This window comes from Setaria italica, chromosome IV (assembly GCF_000263155.2).
Source record: "Setaria italica strain Yugu1 chromosome IV, Setaria_italica_v2.0, whole genome shotgun sequence".
Taxonomy (NCBI): Eukaryota; Viridiplantae; Streptophyta; class Magnoliopsida; order Poales; family Poaceae; genus Setaria; species Setaria italica.
Window position 1 is genome coordinate 37,437,333 of NC_028453.1, and position 25,686 is coordinate 37,463,018.

Below are 25,686 nucleotides of genomic sequence, written 5' to 3' on the forward strand. Positions count from 1 at the left end.
TGCAGCTACAGGGGTTGGATGTGCCTCCTCATGAAGCTGAAGGCCACACTGACGCCAGTCAGGCCATTACTCTTGAGGCGGGCAATCTTCTTAATCAAGTCCGATAGCTGAAAGCCGTCGGAACTACTCGACTCGTCCAGCTAGTGGTTGTTCCACACTGGACGATGGCTGGTGACCTTGGCAAGACGGGGCTTGTGATTCGCAATGTAGAACCACCGTTGCTTCCATCTAGAATGGGAGTCTATCAACTCGTACTCAATGTACTAGCTCTTGTACTGCTCCCAAAGTTGGATCCCCGTCCCTCCGACTGTTAGCGTGTGATCCATCCGGGGATGGGGCTTCACTCTAAAGAATTTCCTAAAGAGCTGGAAATGGGGCTGAATCCCCAGGAAGGCCTCGCAGAGGTGCACGGAGATGGCAATGTGGAAGATTGAGTTAGGGTTGAGGTGGACTAAATCCAGATGGTAGTACCTCAGCAATCCCTTGAAGAACTCGAACGACATTAGCGCCAGCCCACGCTCGATGAAGTGCACGAAGATTACTATCTCGTCTGGGTAGCTCTTGAAAGGCCACGCATTTCCGGTTGCTTCCCTTCAATCTGCGAATTCCTTCTCCTAGAGCAGATTGGCACGCACTAGTACCTGGATCCCCACCTCCTTCAAGGTGGATGGCTTCCAGGCCATGGCTTGGTTTGTTGGCGCCGTCTGGTCGGTCTTCCCATACTTGGGCGCTGACAGCTGGACCTCCTTCTCCTTCTTGGCAGCCTTGCGCTTCTTCAACTTCGTCGTCTTGCTCGAGGATGCTTTGTTGGGCACCATTGCTCCAATGGTCTTTCGACACATCAGTTGGGTAGCTACACAATGGGGGGTGGCGGCACTCCGAGATGGCAAGCAACACCACTAGGGCAACAGTGCTCGGGGAGTGCAAGCGGCGGCGCTAGGGCGACAGTGGAGAAGATGAATGGCTCGAGCGAACTAGCTTGAGTAAATAGAAGGGATAAGATTCCTCCATCATTTATAACCGAGGCACAAGGTAACTGAGTGGCGAAGATTATGGGGAATATTCCATTTTTTAAGCCATGAATTATCGTCAGGATGGTTACCAAGTTTTTTCAGAAGCGATAAATTTTCTGAAGGCAAACGGTCACATTGGACCAGTGGTTGCCCTTATATCCAAACTAGTCGTGTTACAGCTCGGGGGTTGTATGCCACGTGCCCGTTGGACAAAAAGTTTTTCTCTCCAGGCTTTAAGGGGAAACAGATGTGAAATTACAAGATTGACCCTCAGCCTAATTCTTCGATTCAACCCAAGGCTCGGGGGCTACTCCATATGGAGTGCGATTTTTTTAAATCGCACTTCCATATAAAGATTCAAGATTCAAGACTAAGTTAAATGAGTCTTGAGCACCTTCTAGCCGCATGGTAGTATTCGAGCACATTCGAAGACTCAATGTGATGGAGTACTCAAAAAGAGCATCACAAACTAGTTAGCGACATCTACAAAAATTCTCAGGACTGCTGCATTTGACTAAAAAGTATTCGGGGGCTTGTTGGCCATACCCCTATGGGCCCACCGGGAGGCTTGAACAGTCCTACAATACGGGGCTGTACACCAAGACGTATCAAACATGGAGACTACGGTGTAGAACGGCGTGGTCTACGTGGCGGACAAGGACTAGTCGAGGATTAGGAAACTACTCGTAGCAATTAGAGTAGAACTCTCTGGTCATATCCGACTAGTACTCTTGTACAATAACCGACCTGTAACCCTACCCCCGGCAATATAAGGCGAAGCAGGGACCCCCTCCAAACATCTCATCAATCAATACAAACCAACCAAGGCACAAGACGTAAGGTATTACACGACATAAGCGGCCCGAACCTGTCTAAATCATGTGTTCGAGTTCACCTTCGAGTTCCTGGTCTTCGGCGAGCCGCACGCACAAAACACTACCTTGGGTACCCCTCGGTAAGTTGCCAGGTCTAAACACCGACACCTACCCTCGGTAATATAAGATGAGGCAGGGACCCCCTCCAAAGAAAATTCAATCCAACCAACACACAGGACGTAGGGTATTAGCAATCTAGCAGCCCGAACCTGTCTAAATCATGTGTCTACCTTTGAGTTCCTGATCTCGACGAGCCTCACTAACCAAAACACTACCTTAAACACCCCTCTTGGTAGGTTGCCGGGTTTAAACACCGATAAATACTTGGTATCATACACACTCCATCTTCCAAAACCTCACAAAATACACACCACATTCCGCCCCCGACTGGGTTGAAGTGGTTTCCAAGGGAGTTTTTATTGATGCGACCATTGGCCCCATAAGTCAGAATGAACATCATGTGTATGGACTCACTTGTCAGCCTCATCTCTCTCCACACTTGCTTCTCCCTTCCCCTTCCACATCTACCAACCAACTCTCCTCCCATTGGTGTTGTATGCCCTCTCCTCCGCACGTCCTCTCTGCCTGATGTAGTGAGCTCGGATTGACGGCGAGGGGGCCAAACGACGGTGCGGCGCAGCTCGAGCAGCGCGAATTGTCAAGGCGGGGTGGATTGGCGATGTGGCATAGCTCGAGCGACATGAACTACTCTAGCGGAGCATGCTCGGCTACCACGAGCCACTCCGTTGGAGAAGGATGGGATACACATCTCGAGGGGACTTGCCCGAGGAAATGTTCCATCTGCAGGGCCCGGCGCTGGTGTCGTGCCACACAATGACCTCGAGTGGCTCCCCTGCACTAGGATTTGCACCAACACTGATGAATAGGAAGTTGAACTCACCACCACCCCTGCTCGACCTCGCCTCCACATAATGCACGGGTCAGGACGGTCTTGAAGGGGGACGAGGAGCTCGGGCGAAGCACCAGTGATGGAGCACAGGTAGAGAGCCCTCCATCCCCTAAATTTTGGGCGAGCTGCTGACCCTCGCCACGGGCGAGCCTTGTGCCCTAGCGGTGTCACAAGTAGGGCAACCGCTGGTTGAGGGCTCAACCCGTTAGAAAGGGTTGAGAGTGGCAAGGGGGATCCTAGCACGCTTTCATAAGAGTTTTATGAGTATTAAATTTCATGCCGCATCAGCAATTTTGCTGACTTGATAAGCTCATTATGAAGAGAGATGAGGGAGAGTTTCATCAAATGAAAGATGAATTTTATCATTATGACACTCACCTAAGTTTTTGTGCAATTAGACTAGCCTAATGGCCATGCCACCCGTTGAAACCCAATCCTAGGTTTGCGACAACTATTTCAATACCACTGATTTTTAATCCCAAGACATTAATGTATGTATGTCTTAGCAATGAATTACTAGATTGGAGGTTACTCATAGTGGTTTAATATAAGGTTAGCACAGTTACTAAGGTTGAGAACATGATAACTGTGTCTACAGAATTTCATGGTAATGAAATTCTTCTCACATATGATGAAACTTCTTCTCCTATTTCGCATTTAACAATGGCGATTAAACAAATGATGGATATTGGTTTTACAATGACGCGCATTTAACAATGGTGATTAAACAGATGATGGATGTTGATTTTACAATGACGATTAAACAAATGATGGATATTGGTTTTAACGATGTCATAACGAAATTTGAAGTTTATCGTAGTGGCATACGAAGAATTACTCCCATTAACCACTGCAAATGCTGGCGTCCCTTAGATCTAAGGATGAACGGCCGCGATGCAAGCAAACCCCATATGACCACACCCGAACTGACGAGCCTCCTAGAACGCTCGCCCCGCGCCGCCGGCGTCCACCACCAGACAGAGCAGTCGAAAAACCCTCGCCGCCGCGCCGCCTCGTCGTCTCCGCCGCAGATCTCCCACCAGAAAGCCCCAATCTCCCCGCAACCCCGAAGCTCCCCGCCATGTCGGCGATGCTGGTAGGCAGCAAGGCCGCGGGCTCTTCTTCCGCCATTCCGCAGTCTCGTTCTCACTGACGCTCGTTCGTCTCGTTTCCCGATTCCGCAGCAACCGCAGGTCATCCTGCTCAAGGAGGGCACGGACACGTCGCAGGGGAAGGCGCAGATGGTGAGCAACATCAACGCGTGCACGGCGGTGGTGGACACGGTGCGCACCACGCTGGGACCCCGCGGCATGGACAAGCTCATCCACGACGACAAGGGCGGCGTCACCATCTCCAACGACGGCGCCACCATCATGCGCCTCCTCGACATCGTCCACCCCGCCGCCAATATCCTCGTCGACATCGCCAGGTCGCAGGACTCCGAGGTGAGCTCACCGAAGAGATTTGCTCTAACTTGCTCGAGTGTGCGCTTGGCCTGTTGTGATGTATGAGCTTGTTCCGTGCATTTTATAAGAATGCTCCACTTCGCAATGAGCTGAGGGACGAGATTCCATTCTATTATCAATGTGCCATAAATGCGCTGAAATGAAGTTTGCATTTCCTTCTGGATCTTTTGGATTGTCTTTCTTACAGATCAGTTCTACAGTATAACGCCCATGATGTATCGACTATTGCAAATTGTTAGATCAACTTTCTGAGCATAAAAGGTTCCATTTATTTTGTCCAATGCTTACCTTTATACATTGTCCAGAAAATCATTCCTCAATAAACAGCATACCAGTCTTGTTTGTATTTTGTCAGGATGTACTTTACGTTTTCCTCTGTGCTCTAGAGTGATTAGGCCAATATTTGTGTTCCCTGCTATTTGAGTGAGCTGCCAGTTTTAGCCTGCCATTTCTTGTATCTTGATCGGTTTAATCCCCTAGATTTGTTTGCAACCTTCAATGTGCTGTAGCTGTGCAGTAATCTGGACAAATAAAATTCTGTTTTCCTCAGGTTGGTGATGGGACTACTACTGTGGTGCTTCTAGCTGGTGAATTTTTAAAGGAGGCAAAGCCTTATATTGAGGACGGTGTACACCCTCACAGTCTAATTCGCAGTTATAGGACTGCTGGCCATTTGGTTAGTGCATTTACGAGTCTTCTATTCTTTGAACATCTTTGCATTGAGTGCCTTGCCAATTTTTAAATTTAACTTTTTAATCCACACGAGTTTCTCATCAGGCGACTGAGAAAGTTAAAGAGCTGGCGGTTAGCATAGAAGGGAAAAGCCTTGAAGAAAAGAAAATACTGTTAGCCAAATGCGCTGCAACAACGCTCTCATCGAAGTTAATAGGCGGCGAGAAAGAGTTCTTTGCTTCTATGGTTGTTGATGCTGTGCTTGCTATTGGAAATGATGACAGGCTTAACATGATTGGAATAAAAAAGGTAATTTCTTAATATCTTTGTACCAGAATCGTCATGTTAATCCTTGATGTTGATATATATTGGTTGCTACTGATACGAAACTGGGTCTTTATTTCTTTTTATGCTTAGCTGCTAAATTTCATTCTAATCAAGGTGTTCTTGTATTTGAACTGTTATTAGGTTCCTGGAGGTACTATGAGAGATTCTTTCCTTGTTAATGGTGTTGCCTTCAAAAAGACGTTTTCATATGCTGGGTTTGAGCAACAGCCAAAGAAATTCTTGAATCCAAAGATTCTTTTGCTCAACATTGAGCTTGAGCTGAAATCTGAGAAAGAAAATGCAGAGATTAGGTATGCTAATCAAATCTAAATACAGTTACAGTGTTGACTTGATTTGTACTTGTATTTTACATGCCCTCCGTTGTCTGTTTGTTTCTCACTGCACTCTGATTTTACTATAGATTGTCAGACCCTCTGCAATACCAGTCAATTGTTGACGCTGAGTGGAACATTATTTATGATAAATTGGATAAATGTGTAAAAAGTGGGGCAAAAATAGTGCTTTCTCGGTTGGCAATTGGTGATCTCGCAACACAAGTATGTACTATCAGTCTATCACTGCAGTCTTTTTTTTTGCTCTAACTTGCATAGTTTAATGCTGTAGGCTTGGCTTAATGAATCTTCTTTATGCAGTATTTCGCAGATCGTGACATTTTCTGTGCTGGCCGTGTTACGGAAGAGGATTTACAGCGTGTTGCAGCAGCAACCGGTGGATTCGTTCAGACATCTGTGAACAATGTCATCGACGAGGTATATGCTCAAGTGGTTGTTTTTGGTATATAGATGGATATTGAGCTGTATTTTGAGTTCTGTGTTTTGCTGTCGGTTATTATGCAGTAAACATAAGCTGCCCTGAACTTATCTGCTCCTTTTTGTTGAAAAAGGTTCTTGGTTCCTGTGAAGTATTCGAGGAAAGGCAAGTGGGAAATGAACGGTTTAACATATTCAGTGGCTGTCCTTCTGGTCAAACAGCAACCATAGTCCTTCGGGGTGGTGCAGATCAGGTCCTTAACTGCTACAATGATTTGTCAAGTCTGAAGATTAATCATAACCATACTAATTCTGTTTTTAATGCTAATATGCTATATAGTTCATTGAGGAAGCTGAAAGAAGTCTCCATGATGCCATCATGATTGTTAGGAGAGCGCTTAAGAATTCAACAGTTGTGCCTGGTGGTGGTGCGATTGATGTATGTATCATCAACTTAAGCTAAGTGGTGTGATATTTTACAAATATTGGTATCCTAACCTGTTTCCTTTTATATTAGATGGAAGTAAGCAAGTATCTCAGGCAGCATGCACGGACCATAGCCGGGAAGTCTCAGTTTTTTGTTAATTCATTCGCTAAAGCACTTGAGGTATATCTTCCTGGCTTGTTCTTTTCCATGCAATGCATATTCTCCTTTTATTTTGTAATCATGCTTGATTGAGGAGCTTTTAAGATGTCTCCTCAAGGGTTGCTCAGATTTTAGAGCTCAAACTACTTAACCCTCACAGTTCAAGATTCATGTAACTTGAAATGTGTGACCTCTGTGACCTTTGTTTGATTGGTAGAAGTGCAACATTATAATTCACGTATATCAATAGTTTGTGCCAGTCACATCGTCTGGAAACGTCCTTGACCTTTAATAGGCTGCTGTTGGTTGAACTTTCTCTGAAATGAAGGAAATATGCTTGTTTATGTTTTGTTGAAGCACTATAGTTTGTGAATAACATTAGAATGACGTAGTTATACTTTTGAGTCACTCAGTTTTGTTTGGTGTTTGTTAAGTTCTTATATATATCACAGTTTTCAAATACATAGAATGCTAGTTCCTTAGTTGAAATAAATCTTCGTGCAGGTTATTCCGAGACAACTTTGTGACAATGCTGGATTTGATGCAACTGATGTGCTAAATAAGCTCAGACAGAAGCATGCATCTGGTTGGTTAAACTTTGTCTTTGTTTCAATACTTTAGCTTCCCCGCAATTTCGGAACTTCTTCATGAACTCAGAAACTATTATTTTTCTGAACTTTGTGTTCACTTTTAACAGGTGAAGGTGCTAACTATGGTGTGGACATCAACACTGGTGGAATTGCTGATTCTTTTGCTAACTTTGTGTGGGAACCTGCAGTAGTGAAGGTATATGTGCTTTGCATGTTACTTCTCAGCCTTCTCACATTCTAGTTCTAACATTGCTGGCATCAAAAATTATTTTCCAGATCAATGCTATAAATGCTGCAACTGAAGCTGCTTGTCTTATTCTCAGCGTGGATGAGACTGTTAAAAACCCCAAGGTAAGGAAATGTACAGAATGCATGATATTGGTCTTACTAAGAATGGGCAAATGTTTTTCAATTTCTATATCATCCACTACCAACACATTTTAGTGGGAACATTGTAGTCGTAATCTTTTTTCCATATGTAATTTGAAGAAACAAAGAAAGACAGACTCAAAATTCCTTTGCTTGGGGGATTGGAGAGCGTTAGTGATATTTCCTGTTTTTAAATGTTTGGTGTCCTCCTTTTAGGCACTGTAATGTAAGTACACTTCAGTATGGTAATAGTTAATTTAACGATGAAAGAACTGTAAGTCTGTCGCATCATTTTATAGTTGCCAGGACCTGCACATAATTTTTGCAACCATGCTGTTTTTTATTATTCTGCTACACAAATAAAAAGGATGAACCCAGTGCTGAATGCTGCTACACATATGCTCGTGTTTAGTAATTTGCAACTTCGGGATGCTTGAGTGTTCTTTTTCTCCAGTTAAAGTTTATGGAAAAGTTTGTTCCAGACAAAACATTCCTGCTTACCTTAATGTTGTATTAGTTTTTATCATATTGTTTCTCTACATATTGGTGGTACTAGAACCATTGTTTATATTATTTTTATACTACATATCCTTGTGCTAGAAGCTGTTTGAGCCAATCACACATCAATTTCGCAATATTAAGATTTTTTTGCAAGCTGCTTCTCTGCATATTGTTGCTACAACGAATTTCAAATAATCTAATTGGGTTGTCATCTATGCTCTAGTCTGAAAGTGCACAAGGTGATGCTGCTGCTATGGGTGGTCGGGGCCGTGGTGGAGCTGCAATGCGTGGCCGTGGTGGAAGGGGTATGAGGCGGCGATAATCAATCGATACCACATAGTATCTTTGGGTCACTTGAGTGGGTCAAATTTTGGAGCTGGGCCCTTCCTCTTCCTATATCCATGCTCTCCCTGCGTGGTGTTGTTTGTGAGCTCTATGATTTCCTAGATGTGCTAATTGGAACAGCAAATGGATTGCAAATATTGCTGTTATGTAAACATTACAGGCAGACAATTGGGAGCTTTTGGCCCCATCTTGTTCGTTTCCTGCGTAGCACTCGGTAGTGTCGTCTTGTGAACCAGATTTATGTGCTGAGATTGTTCAATATTATTTGTTCATTGTGCGGGTTTCATCTCATCTCATCTCAAGTTGGTGAGATCATTCAGCACACACTTCTGTGCGTTGTTCGTCATTCACAATATGCCTGGTTTTGCATAGGCCAATTTCCGACGGCTGAAACCAAAATTGTTTCGTGGAGATGTATTGACCGATTGAACAAAAGGTAGAGATAAAACTGTAAATGAAAAGATGGGGCGTCAAATGCACCACTAAACTACTGGTCCACATACTTAGACAACCGAATTATCTGAACAGAACTGTAAACAGTAAGCCCGAAGTATGCAGTGCTGATCAAGCAGAAGCAGCCATTGACAAAGTACATGAACTTCTTAATGCCATGCCTACAGTGGAGTAATGTGAACGAATGATTAGGTCATTCAGAATTCGGAAAGAATATGTTTGGTGAAACTGAAAGCACCACTATACCTTGAGCAATCACATTCTCGGTCTGCTGGAAGAGGCTTTTCGTTCCCTGGGGCACTGGGATCTTTCTTGGATGGATTCATCTGCAGTTAGATACAGTAGTTCAGATTCTTTCTTCTCAGTGTAAGATTTGTGGGGCTTAACAAGAGCATCATGCTCGACTAAGCATCTCAACTAAACAAGATACAAAAGAGGCAACTCGATTGTTTCGTTTTCTTTTCAAGTGAAAAAAATGTAATTAAACACCTTATATTCTAGTTGATTATTAGAAGGGGTTAAACTAATTACGAAGGCATCTTCCCAATTGCTTAAAGAAAGCGTGCAAAGAAATACGCCAACCTTTAGTAACAGGAAACCGTTACTATTTAGAATTTTGAGTTGAATCGATCCGATTTAATACTGACATTTATAACTAATTCATAAAAGAGTAACAAACTTGGGCATGCTATTTCAAATATAGTCACATTATAAAAAACCAACATTGCAAGGAAGAAAAGATTTGTTCTAACAACATGTTAAAAAACTTAGTGACAACTGTATCCGCTCAAATAATTGTATAAATTAAACAATCAATTATTTAGGAAAGGTTTAGAAATATGAGTGGAACACTATACCCTGGTATTTTCAGTGGGAAGGCCTGAGCTGATGTTCCTTCTTCCAACAGCAGAATCAGAACCTGCCTGGACCTGAATGGACAAATAACGTGCTAAAAAAATCAGGAAAACTGGTTCCTCTGTTAAGGAGGGAAATCTTCTGGTGCTCAAAAAAATAACTATCCCATGACAAGTAAATCGCAGAGGTCAATTGATGTGTATATCATGTTGAACTGCAAAAACTTGGTCCTGAAATTTCGTTTCTGAATGAACTAATAATCCATGCAGCACATAGATATATTTCGAGGAACAAAGAAAAGACTCACAAGAACATAATGTATATTACAACTTTAGTAGATAATGCTAGAAAAATCTTGACAGGAATAGAAACAGCACGGATAAGCTTTTTAATGGCAACGTCAAAAAAGTATTACCTTTGAGGATGAGCTGAAACTATAGGTAGCATTGGCTCTAGGCTTATCGTACAGTAGATTCTTGGTTCTTGGTGGGCAGCCAAAGACGGAGCTCTCCTATACCTGAAGAGGAGGAACCCATTGAATCTAGCGTTAGAAAAGAGTTGACGACATTACACCTGAACCCAAGCAGAGTCAAATCGCCTACCAACTTAGCCATCTTAAGCCTAATTAATCCATCATTAGCAAATATTTACTGTAGCAACACATTGTCAAATCATGAACTAATTAGGCTTAATAGATTCGTCTCGCCGTTTAGATTCGTCTTATGTAATGAGTTTTGTAAATAGTCTACATTTAATACTCCTAATTAGTATCTAAATATTCGATGTGACGGGTGCTAAAAATAAGTCAGTGGAAGAAAACGGGGCCGTAGTGTCGTGCAAGGGCTCTCGGCTCTTCACGTACCCGCATATTCTTGTGAGTATCATACTCAAAGACGGGCTCTTGTGGTCGTCCTACATAGCTAGTATAGCTATACGCCTATACGACAGCAGACGCGTAAAAAGCAAGGACTCCGCGTGTTAACAAAAAGACCGGTAAGGACTCCGTCCTAGGACCGATAAGCGACAGCAGCCGTCCTTCTAGCGCGGAAACCAGAGACCAATGCCGTCTCGCCAAAGAAAAAAAAAATCACGCAGCAAGAGCTCCTTTACTTTTCCTATATAAGCGGTGGCGAGGTCACAGTCCAAATATCCAAATCTTAGCACAGCTTGGATAGATTCCGTGCAAACCGTAGTAGCTTCTCGAGGCGAAATGTTGTACGCATTCAATATTTCAATTTACTCAAATGAACTCAGACGAACATCGAGACAAAGTACACAAGAAATCGACGTACTTTTTGGTTTTTTTGCTTGTCACAGAACACAAGAAAAGCATTGCAAGTCTTAACCCATGTTCACCTTTTTTTAAAAAAAAATAATCGGATGAACACATGTACACTCGATGAATCCATTCTGCCTCACTTTCTGTGTGCATAGAACTAAAAAGTTTCAAGAAAAACAATCTGGGAACATCCTTACAAACAAAATCATTTTCAGATACGATCATGGATTGGATACAAGGAGAAAAAAAACAACATGAATCGCCGACCGCCTTGAAGCCGAGGATGTAGATGTATTGGCCTCCAGTCCTCCACTGCTACTCCAAATCTCCAATACTGCAGTACTTCTCTGTGCTCTGACGTCCGAACAGGAGGAAGATGCAGTACGTTCGTTTGACCTGCTAAATAAAGCCCACCGGACAGGCGGACAGCAATACAAGCTCGCTAGTCATCTTATCTTCGGCAGCGAAGTGGAGAGGCGGTCTCTTCCACCTGCTCCCATAAATAAAATTATCATGCAGTAGATAAAGGAATTTCAGCTCACATAATTGGGTGTGATATTTTAAAGGGAGCAGAGATCATTGTAGTGTTATCATGTGGTAACTTTCACACTCTTCCATACAAAATATCTTAACTCTAGAACTCTCCTCATCCTTATGTAGTTTCTTATATTTCTCATGCTAAAATATCTAGTGAAGTATGACAACTATATCTCATACATTTTAGAACCTTCTTACCTTAAGAATTATTAGATCTGAACCGGCCACCAAACATGATTGATCTTAGCGTCTTTACATCAAGAGCCAAATTCCACAAAAGGTTGTCACGGAGGGTAACAAGTACAGACACAATTTTTAGGCAATTCGTCAAATTCACCTTAGCCTTTAAGCGAGGTGTACTTGGGGTGGCAATAGGGATATAGGCCTTATTCTCGGAGAGAATTTTAAAAGCTCTCATTCTTCCCTCCTCCCTCTAGTCACCCATCCTGATCCTTCACCTTTGACTTCGCGTCTCCCCCTCAAAAGTACTTCACCTTCCTCGTCTCGGGGTGGACTATTGCCCCTTAGAATCAACGCATCCTTTTAGTCGACTTCGGGCGCTAAGTTTGCTCGCAACGCGAGCAAGTTGGCGAACATCAGCAGCCATCTTTCCGCACGCACTAACTCCTCCTGCAAAGTCACCAATCACTTGAACAAGCCAAGAAAAAGAGTCAGAAATTGGAGTAGAAGAAAGACATAGGGGTGCTTTACGAAGTCCGATTCCCCAACAGCCATTACTCCTTATGAATGCAGCCATTACTCCCTATGAATGCAAATCTCCCTTCATTACTCTGCATAAGATCAGCTCTCCTTACACACCCTCTTATTTTTCATTTCTCCCCCACAAAATTCCATACCGCTCCTATATATTTACACACCCTCTTGGAACCTTGCCTCTTCTTACCTTCTCTACATCCTATGACAAGCAAACTGCATACGCATAATGAAGATGTCGGTTAGCATTAGAAGAATAATTAAGTCTTTTCTTAGCGTACGAACTTGTTCATCCGTTCGGTATGGGAGGTATTGGGACCTGTAGAGCACTAAGCCTGCAAGAGGAAGTGGGTATCTTAAGATTACGCCGAACTAATAGCTAGCATGATTCATCTTGTTATTGACATTACTCAGCGTATAGATGACATTATTCAACTAAATGGCTACTTGATGGCATTACTCGACTGATAGATGTCATGCCTCAAGCCATGGATGGCCCTATCTTGGTCAAAAATGGACAAATGTGTACACCTAATCTTTTTGGCAACGAGTATTTAATTAACTTACAAGGTGTGATTAGTGTATATTGTGATAGTTAGGTCAAGCTATGAATTTTGATCCCAAAATCACTAAATAACACATTTTATATAATCTCTTAAATTATCAAATGGTTACCTTTCTCAAGCCCAATTTTCCTTACAATTTTCTTTCAACGTACAGACATATAAATCATCTGTCCACCAATGTCTAAAATATGTTTGCATGAGATTGAGAAAACAATATTTCTTCACTAAACTTAGAGCACGTGCACAATTTTCTTTAGAACTTGCTACGCACGCATCAGAGGAATCAAAACACCCATCCAAGTTTAACCGGAGTGGTTGAAGAAAGGAGTTAGAGGTCACATACCGAACCCAACAAAATTAGCTGTTACTGTGCAGCCATGACGCATATTGTTCCCAGGGCATAGCGTGGAAAGCTCACAAAGCCCCCATCCCAGTTCGACCGGGTTCAACTGGTGCAGACATCACACTTAGGGTAGAAAAGATCATATTAATCATGAGAATGTGTCTATAAGATTGTTAGTGATACTTTTAGCTTTGAGACACCTGTAAAACATTTATATTGGATGGGATTAACTTTCATATAGGTGTTTAACGATGACAAAACATTCTCTCCTTTTAAACATTAATGCGTACCTTGCATTGTATTTCTTTGATCCAAGGCATCTGTACCAAAAAAAAAAGGGAAAGTTATATTGCACTTGAGCATTTCTACTTCTCCCCATACTCAAATTTTAATGCCTAATCACCTGCCACAACACCTCCTTGAGCTCCGGTAGCAACTTTTTCTTCAGCTCTGGGAAGTTTGGGCTCGGGGTTGGGTTCGGGGGTGGGGGTTACCTGTAGCCTCCGGGTGTAGGAGCTCCGGGTGGCTCACCAGTCGGCGATGGTGGTGGTAGTCGAGATAGCGGGTGAGCGGAGGCAGCGAGGCACCGTCAAAGCCGTGCAGATGTGGACCCCCGGTTGGGGGTGGAGGTGGCGGGGGCGAGCACCGATGACGAGAGACAAGTAGGGCGGCGAAGGAGGTGGGGGCGGCTCAGGTGATCTCCGACAATAGGAACGAATGGCAGAGGAGGGTGGACGGAGGGAGGTGTGGTGGAGGGGAGGGTGGGTGGGCCTCGCCAGCGAGGCAGCAGCAATTCAGTAAAGGAGATGCGGTGGAGGACTGGAGGGAGGCTGGTGGAAGGAGATAAGGTAGAGGATGGAACGTTACCATAATTTTAGATCTGACGGTATCGTGTGGGAAGGATTCTCTACAATGGAGTGCTGCGTAGATAACCCAAAAAATCACATCTAACATCACTTTGCCATGATACGCGAGCATGAAAATGTTACCAGATGCCAGATATGTTTAGATAAAAACGGATGGGGCCAGATAGGTTCACATAAAAACGGATGGAGCAAATAGCCTGCTTACTGAGGAAGGGATGTAAATGGAAAAGAAAAATCAGCACAAATAAATTAAGAAGACAACATCTTAGAATGCCATGTTATTATCATAGAACCATCTGCATCATAGCCAACATCATCTTCGGATCAAGCAACTGACTGCAACATTACTAACACAGAACCCACTTAAAATAGTTTTGTTACAATCACATTTGGTGAACCACAGCACATATAGGCAGAAGATTTATCATTTCCCAAGTAACAGACTCATTTCTTCCCACTTTTCTTCAGGCCAGAGCCGCCAATCGCACCCTTCTGTGCCTTGGCCTTCAGTTCTTTCAGCGCCTGTCCATGCAACATAGACAAACCTTCTGTCAGCAAATAAGGATCCCAACTGAAGAAACAAGCACCATTTAGAATTGAATCTCACCTTTTCCTCATCTTTCTTCTTCTGCAGATACGCAAGATCAGACTGCACGATAGATGGTATCAGAATGATGTCAAGTGGAGACACATTATAACTGATCACTGAATCAGCTCAGGCATCCTTTTCTATTGCTACATTCACTAGTTCTCCAAATCAAAAGAGATTTGGATTTTTATAGCAGTCACAATATCATATTCAGATTGCTACCCTATCCTTTTCATAATATACTTTGGAAGTGCTTATTGGATTCAGCTTGGCTTGTTTATCATGGGACTTGACTGCCATGTGTTCCAGCAAAAGAACCAATAACATAAACAGTTTCCTTCCTATTATATAATTGCATTCTCTTTTTGACTTAAGACATGAGGTTGAGTTTTTTCCATTAAAGAAATTTCCATCCTGAAACACTCTGTCCCAACCAGCTTCTAGATTAATGACAGGATAATAGGATAGACCAAAGAAACAGCTCCAAATAGCACAATCCCTAACAATCAAATGGAAGATGCACCCAATTCAGAAACATTGCAATTAAGATGAATCCTCAATTTCCAGATTGTCAAAGACAGACAGTTTTTAAGCAATTCGCCAAATTCTCCTTAGCGTTTAGAATTACTAGATCTGAACCAGCCACCAAACATGAACTGATCTTAGCGTCTTTGCATCAAGAGCCAAATTCCCCAAAAGGTTGTCACGGAGGGTAACAAGTACAGACACAGTTTTTAGGCAATTCGCCAAATTCACCTTAGCCTTAAGAATTACTAGTTATGAACCAATCACCAAGTATGAACTGATCTTAGTGCGTTTGCATTAAGAGTCAAACCATACGGTCAGAGACTACCCGCGCAGATCGCTAATCAGGCAACCAACCAAACGCGCGCAACGGAATGGAAGAAGAGGACAACGCGCAGCAGCATACCTCGTCGTACTCCTTCTTGTCGACCTTGGGCGCCTTCAACGGCTTGGCCTTCCCTCCTGCAAGGCCACCCCGAATCCCATCAGTCAGAAACCAAATCGAACTAGATCCCGCGAAACACGCGAGCGCAAGAGGAGGTAGGGGAGCGAGCAGACCGACGCACCTTGTTTCGACATGGCGGACGGGGCGGATCGGCGAGCGGGGCACGAAACCCTAGCTGGCGGGTGCCGCGGCGACGGGGGAGGTGGGGAAAGGCAAGCGAGACTGCGGCTGGAGACGGGCGAGGTGGGCGAGCGAACGGCGTTTATAGATAGACGGACCGAAAGGTTGCGTGCACGAGCCGCGAGGCCGTGGGAATCTTGGCATCTTGCGATCGGCGGAGCTCGGGCCGGGCTTTCCTCTCGGTGGTGTGCGGGAATGGTGGGTGCATTTGGCCCATGTACTGTGCCTAACTAAATGGGCTGATATTTTTTCATGGACTCTGTTGGCCCATAACAAGATCCTGGGCTGTGTTTGTCAGTATTTTGTGATCGTCCTTCCTTGTGCGTTACAACTTACAACTTGCAATAAATTGCTTGCTCCTGTCACTCGCTCCATACAAAGCCAATTGGTTGGAAATTTAGCATGTTCGTTTTAGTTTATCAGCTATCAAACAGTATTTTTCTCTCATAATAAATCAGCCGTTTCAGCTTTTCAGCTGGCTTATAAGTCCAGCCGAACAGGCCGTTAGTTCTGTAGCACCCAAAGAATGCCGTTTCCGGAAAATACTACCGAAAGACGTCTGTCACGCGAGATACCACAGAAATAACAATCCGTTACCCAGAAATAGCATTCCGTCGCATTCTAGGCTGACGGCGTAAACTCCGTGAAGAAAAAGTTCGCCTGAAAAAAACGAGGTGCCCATCACCTGCCACTCCAGTCTCCAAGCGCCGACGCCAGTCCAAGCGCCGCCCACGCCAATCGCGACCTCTGCTGCCGGAGTTCATGGATGGGGACGCCATGCGCGTGATGCCGGCCTACAGCCACGGGTTCTACGCACGCTGGCTCACGGGCGAATGCCACTCGTCCTTCCCGACGTGCCGCGCGCCATGCCGGCTAATGGCCACGGCTTCATATCCGACGTGCCACGCGCTGGCCATGGCGCTGCTTACCGTCGCTGGCCCGCTGCGGTACCGCGAGCGATCCCCACTGGGAGCACAATTTCGCTTGGCCATGGAGGAGATGCAGACAGTCGCGGCGGCGCCGGTTCTACCCACCGTGGCAGGCACAAAGGACCCTCCTCCGGTGACCTCGTCTTCTTCCTCTTCTTGTTGCTGCTAGTCTGAGTGGCGCCCGTTGATGTGGAAGAGGGGTAAATCGAGGCGCACCGCCGCTCGCGCCAAGCTTTGCGATACCGCGGCTCGCGTCGAGCTTCTGAGCTCCAGCCGTCGAGCTCTTCCTCGAGCTCGCGGCACCGACCGGGATCCGTCCCCGCCGGGGGGGCTCTGCCGATCTATGCTGCTGGAGACCACCCTGCGCAAATCCGACCTGCCGTAGCTCAGGGAAGGAGAAGGTGAGGGATTGTCCGCCCATGCTTAGCGTGGGAAGAAGGTGAAGAGGTGCAAGATTTTCACACCGTTAGCTCCAACCGTGACGGAACGATATTTTCAGATAATGGATCGTTCTTTTGTTGGTATTTCACGTGACGGAACTCTTTCAATGATATTTTCCGGAAGTGACGTTCTTTTGATGCTACGGAACTAATTTTCTCATTGGCCAAAGGTGAACTTGAGCATTGATCATGCGACTTATACGTATCCATGTTATGTTTATCATATCTCTGGACGTTCCTGATAAGTCACCGTACATGTGTACATCTAATCTAACCCAGTACCCTCGAATGAAGGCGATACGAAACCACCAAAAAAACGTCGACGAAAAACCAAAACTCCCGCTGGCTGCTGCTGACCACGCGGGGCGCCACGCGGAGCAGAAGCAAAGCCAGGCGGCAGCCGCCGAAAGGGGATACGCGAAGGGTGACGAAATGGGGCTGCGCGGCGCACGCAGAGGGTGAAGCCCCCGAGATAGGCTCATGTGGGCGGCGGGGTGGTTGGTTCGGGACGATGGCCTTGGCCGTTGCTTGTCCGTAGTACGGCGCGGCCGGCCGCCGGGCCGGCTGGCGAGGCGGGCGCACACGGTGGGCGCCGCAAGCCACCGCCAACCGTTTGCGTCGCCAGTCACGGGGGCACGCACGAACGCATCGGATGGCTCACGCACGCCTGCGCGGCTCACCGGCACCGCGCGTCCATCTGTCCGTCGGCGTCGCCGGCTTTATATATATCCAGAGGCCTCCGTGAAGCTCTGACCAAGAGCCGTCGACATCAAGAATTCCAAACAAATCTGCAGCCTTTGCGTTCTCGGCGACGGTCTCGAGGTGGCATCTCCGTTGCCAGTTGGCAACGCCTTCAGCCGCGACATTGTCACCAGCCATCGCGCATGGTGAGGGGTCTGGTCTTTGCTTATGCAAGGCGACCGTGCAGGTGCAGCACCGTCGCGCCATGGTCTCGCCGCTGCTGTTGCCGTGCTGACATGTTCTCTTCTTACGCTCATCGTGCACAGGCCCTGCTCCCGCTGTTCCTGAGGCCGGTCGTGCGGTTCGCCGCGCGCGTGGCGGCCGGCGGGCCCGCGGCCGCGGCGGCAACGATCCTGCACCGCGCCGGCGCGCTGCCGAGGAACCGGGGCCTGGAGCGGCTCGTACGGGACGACGCGCTCGACGGCCGCGACGGCCGGGGCCAGGACTGCATCGCCAGCTTCGTCGTCGGCGTCATGCGGTGCCTCTGCTAGCGAGGTAGCCACTGGCCAGAGCGATGGTGGACGACGACATGCGCATTGCCATGTGCAGTATCTTGTACTCCAGGTTGCTGCGGATTCGATTGGATAGACTGGAAAAAGAATGGACTCCATTGTTCGGACTTCGGAGGAAAAAAATCGATTTGTAATAGGAAACTTGCAATGCTAACTATTTGCACTCTGATCTGAACACTCGGGATCTGTTGCTTCTGCTACGCAGAGCCCACTGTTTGAGGTTGGTAGGATTCCCCCATGGTTTTGGAGAAGGTGGAGTGGCAGTGCCATTACATGTGGCCGCCGCCATTTAGGCTTCTCAAAGTTTAATACTCGGGCTAAATCTGACATCTTCTCTAAATTAACCAGCACTACAACTAAAATAAGAACAAAGTGCAGGAGCCAAGTGTACCTGTAGAAATGTATTTTTCCTTTTCCAACAGGAGAGACAAACATACAATCAAAAAATGTGCCTCTTGTAAGGCATGACGCAAGAAAAAGGACTACGGAGGGCAGTACAAGTGAACTGGGAATGTAGAAGTACCCCATGCAGTTCTGTCAGTACAAACATAAAGCAGACTCAAACAAACTTGGCCAGTTGAAGAGAGAGAATCAATGAAACTTAATCAACAACATTTACAGACATCCCATCATATGAATTTGTGAATTAGTACACCGAATGTGAGGATACAGTATATCCAATCCAACCCCTAACAATCAAATAAAGAATAACCAATGGAACTCCCTATCAACTGTATGTATCGTGTTAATCCTCAAACCAGTGCTCCTATTCTGCACAAACACCTGGTGCCAAGGAAAACCTATAGCAAGGGCACTATAGAAAAATCTAACACAAAAATCAAAAGAGAAAAATGCATACACAATCCGTTTAATCTCTTATAGGAACTGCACATACAGAATGACTCGATGGTCGTGACTTGCAAGTAACTGTCAACAAAGTATCAACTCTTCAGCTGAAAGAACGTGCACACAAGCCAAAGGCAATCTTAAGCCACCTCAAGCCTTCCTCAGAGCATTGACCCGGGCAGCCAGTTCATCAAAGTCTGGCATTTTGGGGTGCACACGCACACCCCTAGGACCGTCTGGCTGCAGCGAGGTTGACCGAGCAGGAATCTTAACTTCTTCGCCGGGGCCAATGGGTTCAGGCGGTAGTGAGATAGCTCTACCGGGAGGATGTAAGGAAATCTTTTGCTGGGAATCAATTTGTGCTTCTTTGTCATTATCAGATTTGTTAGTTGGATCCAAACCTTTCTTGCTATAATGAATCAGGAGCTTGTCCATCATCCTTTCCTCCTCATCAAGGTCTCCGTGGCCTCTGCTCTTATGTCTCCTCTGTCCATTTGCGTTTCGAGGCAAGAGATTACCAAAATCAATAGCAGAATCATCTGCTTCTGGTTGCCTACGCTGCATGAACCTGTCATAGTCACAGTTGTGGTTCAAGGCTCCATTCTTTCTGCCTGTGTGCTTTGGTCGGCTACTAGTAGTTCTCTCATCAGCAGTCCCATTGCCATTTGGGTTATGGTCGTATTCAGCACCTGTCTGCCTGCTAGAGTGGCTTCTGTGACTGCTGGGTGTTTGGTTAGGCGCCTCACCATAAGCATTAACAGGAGCTGGCGGCTTTGCTGTTCTCCTTCTGACAGAAACAGGCCGAAGCACATCTTTGTTGTCCATGTGATCAATTTGTCCAGAGATGTGCTTGCTGCAATCACTTGGAGTTTGCTTTTCAGGATCACAATTTACAGGCTGCATGTTAGATTTTGGTTTAACATAAGGAGGTCGCATAGTTGTTGCCCTGCCAGTCACTCCTTGTCCTTTTGGCACCACATTTCCCAGATCAGTGAAATGCTGGGGTTTGTCATACAACAAACCATTGTTTGCTTGTTTTTCAGAAGGATTCTTCAAATTTGCCCCATTCGTCTTAGCATAAGGAGGACCCTTGTTTCTGTTACCATTCAACGGACTCACTGGACATCCTTGATTCTCCGGACGCTGAGCTCTTAGCACTGGATCTGCATGTTTCCTGCTGAGATCAGGACCAGCAGGTCGTGACAAGTGGTGGTGACGAACAGCTTCCTCATGCTCTTTTTCAACACAGTTTTCTTTCACAGCCTCCTTTGACCTAGCATTTAGATGAACTGTAATGTTGCTTTCTGTTTCAGGAAATTTGACTGCACCAAATCCCTTCTTAGGTAGGCCATTGAGATCAAGCTCCACTGCTTCCATCAGCTCCTTTTCAGAAGGGCGGCCATCTCTTCTGTTAAGCTTCTTAACATCTTTTTGGGTGTTCCTTCTGTTAGTGTCGATTGGAGATACTGATTTCAGCAAATGCTCCTTCTCACCAGATTTATCAGATTGCTGCTTCCTGGAATTCTCATCAATTAGACTAATGCCATCAGCAACAGCATGAATATCTTTTCGGTTCAGCTGTATTTCCACTTTCTCAGTACGACATGCAGGTTTAGCACCATGTTTTCTTTCACATGGAGCATCCCCTTTACCCTTCTGCTTGTTGGATAAAGGTGTTGCTAGTTCTGCTGGCTTGATTGAACCATTCTCAAGCATATCCTCATCTTGTCTTCCATATGGAACATCCTCATTGCACTTCTGCTTGTTGGATGAAGGTATTGTTTGTTCTGCTTGCTTCCTTGAACCCTTCTCAAGCATATTCTTATTTTGCCTTTCACATGGAGCATCCTCATTACCCTTCTGCTTGTTGGATAAAGGCATTGGTAGTTCTGCTGGCTTGATTGAACCATTCTCAAGCATATCCTTATCTTGTTTTCCATATGGAGCATCCTCACCACACTTTTGCTTGTTGGATAAAGGCATTGCTAGCTCCGCTGGATTCCTTGAACCCTTCTCAAGCATATCCTACGAAAAACATATTCCATGATTCCAAGTTAAGGGCAAATATTAGTTTCCCTAATTCATCATTCAGGTAGTAAATTAGAGGAGCACTTACATGTTCAGTGTTTGGCATTGTCCATAACTTGAGTTTCAATTCCTTGGCATCAAAACTGACGGATAGTTCTTCAGCAATACTTTGCATAACTTGCAACTTTTCCTCATTAGTGAACTCTATACTGTCAAGTTTCCGAACAAACTGCAGCCACAAGGATTGAATTAATACTGTCAATATGTAATACAGAGGACCACAAAAGCATAAAGCAATTAAATAACAACAAAGTAGCTTTATCCTGTGCACCTCGAGGCTAACAAAAGGATCAACAAAGTTGCCATATCTCTCTGTGAATATGTGCCTCAGGTCGCACAGTTCAGGCAGATCAGGAAACCGAGCAGCAGCAAAAATCAGAGTTGACACGGCTTCTCTGGTTTCTGGGGGACATTCCCTGTTTTGAAAGAAATAAACACAAATGTGGTCATCAATTGACCATCAAGACAACTGGTTACGCTTCTCTATTTGAACTCTTAGCATGCTAGTAATGGCTAGTTGCTATTCACTAACTGAAGTTCCAACACTTCAATAACACCAAAGCAGGCAGGCAGGCAGAGGTATCATATGGATATACTGTGTATTATGAATGCAATACTCCTGTACTACTGTCTTACTTCCAATAACAAATGCAACACAGCCAGGCCCCCCCTAAAGACATGGGGTCACCATAAGGCTCATAAGTCATAACCAATAATTTTTCCCATTAACAATGTGTTCCATAGACTAATTCCTCGGTGTTAACATGATTGCTAGTCGTTGATTGACAACAGAAAGAAGGAATCAAAACTAACCGTTAGTTGAGTTGATTGAATTTACCTCTGCTTCTGAAGGCTGCCAAGTTGCTTCCCGATGGAATCACAGAACTCCTCGATCATATCATAGCAAGAGGCATGGTTCAACTCAACTATCAGCCCATCCATCTGCATTCAAGATTGAAATTATAGCCAGGAAACAGAATCACCTCTACCAAATTAACCACAGTTTGACAACCGACCAGTAAAATCTTTACGCCAAAAAAGTGTAACTTTTCCAATCGAAAAGGAAGGGAAAATAGAGCAGCTTTCAGCAATTCAACCCCAAGCCAACTTCCTCCCAATTCGCATTCGCCCCCAGAACAAGTATCATTTGTGAAGCTAGAGCAACGCAACCGCAATGTTGAGCAAGAGAGAACCCGCATGAACGTACCCGTCCGAAGGCGTGGGTGTCGAGGCCATTGGCGAGGAGGTCGGCGACGTCCTTCTTCAAGAACCGAATCATGGCGTGCTTCTTCCGCCGTATGGGAGCCATCCGCGTCCGGATGCATTTGAACGCGTACTTGCTGCATCCGTGGTGCAAGAAACCAAAGATTGGTTAGCGCAATCCAAGAACAGAAGCCGTTTTTCTCGCCCAAGCCAAATAAACGCAACCAAATCGTCAAGAACATGGGAGCGGAAAGCCGCATTGAGCAATCCCAGAAAATAGAAGAAAAGAGAGAGAGAGAAAACTAGCGCAAGAAACTAAGAAGAAGATCGAAGAAACCGAGTAGACTCATCCGAGGAAAAGCAGCCGCAAGATCGAATCCATCTGGAACCGGAACAGAGCAGCCCAGGAACCAAGAAACCTAGAAAGAAAGGCGAATCTTCCGGTACCATTTGTTGTAGAACTTGGAGTTGAGCAAGCTATCAAACATCTTCTTCCCCCTCCTCCCGCGACCTCCTCCCTCCTAGTCCTAGCCCCCTTCCTCTCGCTCCCCCTGCTCTTCACCAACAGGCAAGCTGCCAATGGCGTTGTCAAGGCATGAGACGGACGGGGCTTTGAGGCAGAGGCAGGAGGGGAGGGAGGGGAGAGACGGTTGGGGGGAAGAAGTCGACGAAGTGGAGGAGGTGGTGGTGGGCAGATTGCAGAGCAGGACGGAACAGGACGGACGTGAGCTGAGCTGTTGGTTGCTGCCGGCCTGCCGCCTGCAGGCGCGGCGAGTCCAGGTGGCGACGGGTGGGGTTCCGGAGGTCCCCAGCCGTCCGATTGGATATCGACGGACAGGAACGGGACGGCAGCGGTGGCAGGATCCTAACAATCACGGGGAGGAAAAGGTTGCGGAATAAAGCAACCGCCTTTCGAAATTCAGACGCCCTAAAATCGTGCAGTAGCCCGTTGCGGCGCCTGCCGAGATTTATCACACCAAATTTTAGGGAACCATATATCATCGTGAGATCTGCAGATTTTGACTTGCTGTGTCATAAGAGATAGATGGATAGATGTCATATTTGATTCATTTTAGAAAATCTAGAAATGTAATAGACTATAGTCTTTATTTATTACGTACCGGCCACATACACCATGTGGATGCAGAGGCTGAAAAACTATTTTACTTTTTTCATCATCAAATAAAAAGGTTTGAAGAATTTGGGTTGAATGTGCACATGGTTTTTCGTAGGTGATTCGTAATTGTAGGACATTTTGCACAAGACGTGCAAGATCATCATTTTCTTTCTTTGTTTCGAAAGGCAGCAACATCCATGGGTCACATACTCGTATGTTAATTCAATTTTTGCTTCCTGCAAAATTTGTTAAATTTCTTACGGAGTTGCATACTGGCCAGCACGTTGTGCCCATGTTGACTTTCCCCAACATTCCGACATGCTGTAGAATCTCCGTTTGAAGCACATACAGTGTTATAAAAACCTTGGAATATTTTATATGGTCATAAGCTGCAATTGCATAATAATAACTACTAGAAGGTTCAGTTTCATCTTTCAACTGCATCATCTCTATCTGCTTCCGGTGCAAGTGTTTATCCTGACACATGGGGGTTGCAGAGTGATTAGCACAAGTGGTTTCACGTACCCCGAGACGGAAACGTCAGGTGCTCATCATGCGTGCCTTTTCCGTTGGGCAGCATGGAAGCTCACGGACTGAAACCAACAGGCAACAGCAAGGGACAGGATTTCAGAAAAAGCTTCCATTCTGCCATGACTTGCTTCTACCACACTCTTGCAAGAACTGTATGCCGAAATAATTCGGCCGATCCAGAGAGATTTGTGGTCTCGGATTCCAGCAGCGAATGGATCGATTTGGCATGGGCATGAGCTAATCCACTCAACTGTCACCTGCCAAACCTTTCTCCCATGACTGCAGCAGCTAGACAGCTAGGGCACTACCAGGTGAACGAAAAGAGGTTGCCTTTTCCGTGTGCCGTGGTAGCCGTTGATAACAACTTTTTCATGAAATGCATGGTTTGCCCCCCATTTAGAATCTCCAAGGAATACAGTGCCATAAAGAAAAGTTTATCAACGGAGCAAGTCAGCAGAGGACGTGGCTAGGTGACAGGTTCAGGTTGTGGTTCTGAATTCTAACGAACAGAGACGAAGCGTTGCCGACAGAAAACAGAGGATTAAAGAAATCAGAAATGCTCGAGCCGGCAAAGTGGAATTCCCGATGATTTGTACTCATGTATGTTGTATTCATGTACGCATAGTGTGCTTCTAGGCACACAGTCGTCGGGGTTTGTTTCAAAGACATCGGGTTTTCTTTTAAAAGAAACTTTATATTGCAGGCCATTGCCTGTCAAAGAGGAAATATATGAGCTTGAGAAATGAGAAGCCACGACCGAATGAATGCTCGTCCACGATCGTTGACAAAAGCCCATAAAGGTGACACATGTAATGTAGTAGTGGAAGATCCCACTGGTCCGTCAAGCAACAACGGAGAGAGTGGGAAATCGTCAAATTTCGTGGCCCAAGTGTCATCAGGTTCCATCGCAGATCCAACTCCTGCCAAAATCTGGCAACCGACGATACTATTTTTTTAATAAAAAGAGGAAAAATACTCTAGCTCTACATGAGCAGGGATAGAGTAGCACTGTAGCAGCGTATCCCTGACTACCTGTGCCGTATTTGGAGTTCTACTCAACCCAAGAACCTGGGGGTCCCCCATTTGGACGTTAGGGCGCGGCCGCCTTCCAACGGTCAGAACGGCCTTGTTGTGCTGCCGCCATGTGGGCGCCAGGGCGCTAGCTTGCTGCGGGCTCCGGCATCGGTCGGCAGCGTGCGCTAACGGACAGGAGGAGGAACGGTCACGTGAGCACAGGCTCGTCTCGGCGCATAGTTAAAAATTTGGTAACTTAAGTGTTATAAAAATGAAACTCCTTTATCATTTGATGAAACTCCTCCTCGAGTTAGCAAAATTGCTGATGTGACAATAAATTTAATACTTATAAAACTTCTATGAAATTCTCATTAAGGCCCTGTTTGGAGTCGCTTTTCTGGAACTCGCTTATCTGGCAAGCAAGCTTATCTGATAAGCCGCTGCCTGGAGAATCTGCTGTCTGAATAAGCAGGGTGTTTGGCAATCCTG

At 45.5% G+C, this 25,686-nt stretch overlaps 2 protein-coding genes and 2 long non-coding RNA genes across 7 annotated transcripts; 1 reads left to right on the forward strand and 3 right to left on the reverse strand.

Annotated features, from left to right (window-relative positions):
- Positions 1 to 3,732: 3,732 nt before the first annotated feature.
- LOC101761366 (T-complex protein 1 subunit eta) lies at positions 3,733 to 8,715 on the forward strand. The gene is made up of 14 exons (XM_004966222.3): positions 3,733 to 3,894; positions 3,983 to 4,243; positions 4,815 to 4,940; positions 5,042 to 5,245; positions 5,405 to 5,574; positions 5,685 to 5,820; positions 5,917 to 6,033; positions 6,168 to 6,287; positions 6,374 to 6,472; positions 6,551 to 6,640; positions 7,124 to 7,205; positions 7,317 to 7,405; positions 7,486 to 7,560; positions 8,303 to 8,715. Exons 1-14 carry the CDS (start codon positions 3,880 to 3,882, stop codon positions 8,399 to 8,401), a joined length of 1,683 nt encoding a protein of 560 aa, XP_004966279.1. The 5' UTR covers positions 3,733 to 3,879; the 3' UTR covers positions 8,402 to 8,715.
- A 2,444-nt stretch (positions 8,716 to 11,159) lies between these two features.
- Positions 11,160 to 13,920, reverse strand: LOC111256985. 4 transcript variants are annotated; one of them, XR_002677328.1, is made up of 3 exons: positions 13,666 to 13,920; positions 11,747 to 13,491; positions 11,160 to 11,501 (listed from the first exon to the last, which is right to left on the reverse strand). It is a non-coding gene; the product is annotated as an uncharacterized LOC111256985 (long non-coding RNA). The 4 variants fall into 4 exon arrangements; XR_002677327.1 differs by having other exon boundaries at positions 11,160 to 11,407; positions 13,575 to 13,920; XR_002677326.1 differs by having other exon boundaries at positions 13,575 to 13,920.
- Positions 13,921 to 14,282: 362 nt separating this feature from the next.
- Positions 14,283 to 15,865, reverse strand: LOC105914156. The gene is made up of 4 exons (XR_001163789.3): positions 15,718 to 15,865; positions 15,558 to 15,613; positions 14,645 to 14,686; positions 14,283 to 14,559 (listed from the first exon to the last, which is right to left on the reverse strand). It is a non-coding gene; the product is annotated as an uncharacterized LOC105914156 (long non-coding RNA).
- A 3,115-nt stretch (positions 15,866 to 18,980) lies between these two features.
- LOC101760548 lies at positions 18,981 to 23,208 on the reverse strand. The gene is made up of 6 exons (XM_022825743.1): positions 22,983 to 23,208; positions 22,540 to 22,672; positions 22,171 to 22,274; positions 21,604 to 21,748; positions 21,361 to 21,501; positions 18,981 to 21,269 (listed from the first exon to the last, which is right to left on the reverse strand). The coding sequence occupies exons 1-6, from the start codon at positions 23,021 to 23,023 to the stop codon at positions 19,395 to 19,397; spliced, it is 2,439 nt and encodes an 812-aa protein (XP_022681478.1). The 5' UTR covers positions 23,024 to 23,208; the 3' UTR covers positions 18,981 to 19,394.
- Positions 23,209 to 25,686: the final 2,478 nt, after the last annotated feature.

What these genes read in the sequence shown, in the direction of transcription:
- LOC101761366 (XM_004966222.3), top strand. An exon ending in ACATGATTGGAATAAAAAAG is followed by an intron (nt 5,246 to 5,404) that starts GTAATTTCTTAA and finishes AACTGTTATTAG; the next exon opens with GTTCCTGGAGGTACTATGAG. An exon ending in GGGAACCTGCAGTAGTGAAG is followed by an intron (nt 7,406 to 7,485) that starts GTATATGTGCTT and finishes ATTATTTTCCAG; the next exon opens with ATCAATGCTATAAATGCTGC.
- LOC101760548 (XM_022825743.1), bottom strand. Translation starts at nt 23,023, where the DNA reads ATGTTTGATAGCTTGCTCAACTCCAAGTTCTACAACAAATG. An exon ending in ATCCTTTTGTTAGCCTCGAG is followed by an intron (nt 21,502 to 21,603) that starts GTGCACAGGATA and finishes TTGTGGCTGCAG; the next exon opens with TTTGTTCGGAAACTTGACAG. An exon ending in CAATGCCAAACACTGAACAT is followed by an intron (nt 21,270 to 21,360) that starts GTAAGTGCTCCT and finishes TGTTTTTCGTAG; the next exon opens with GATATGCTTGAGAAGGGTTC.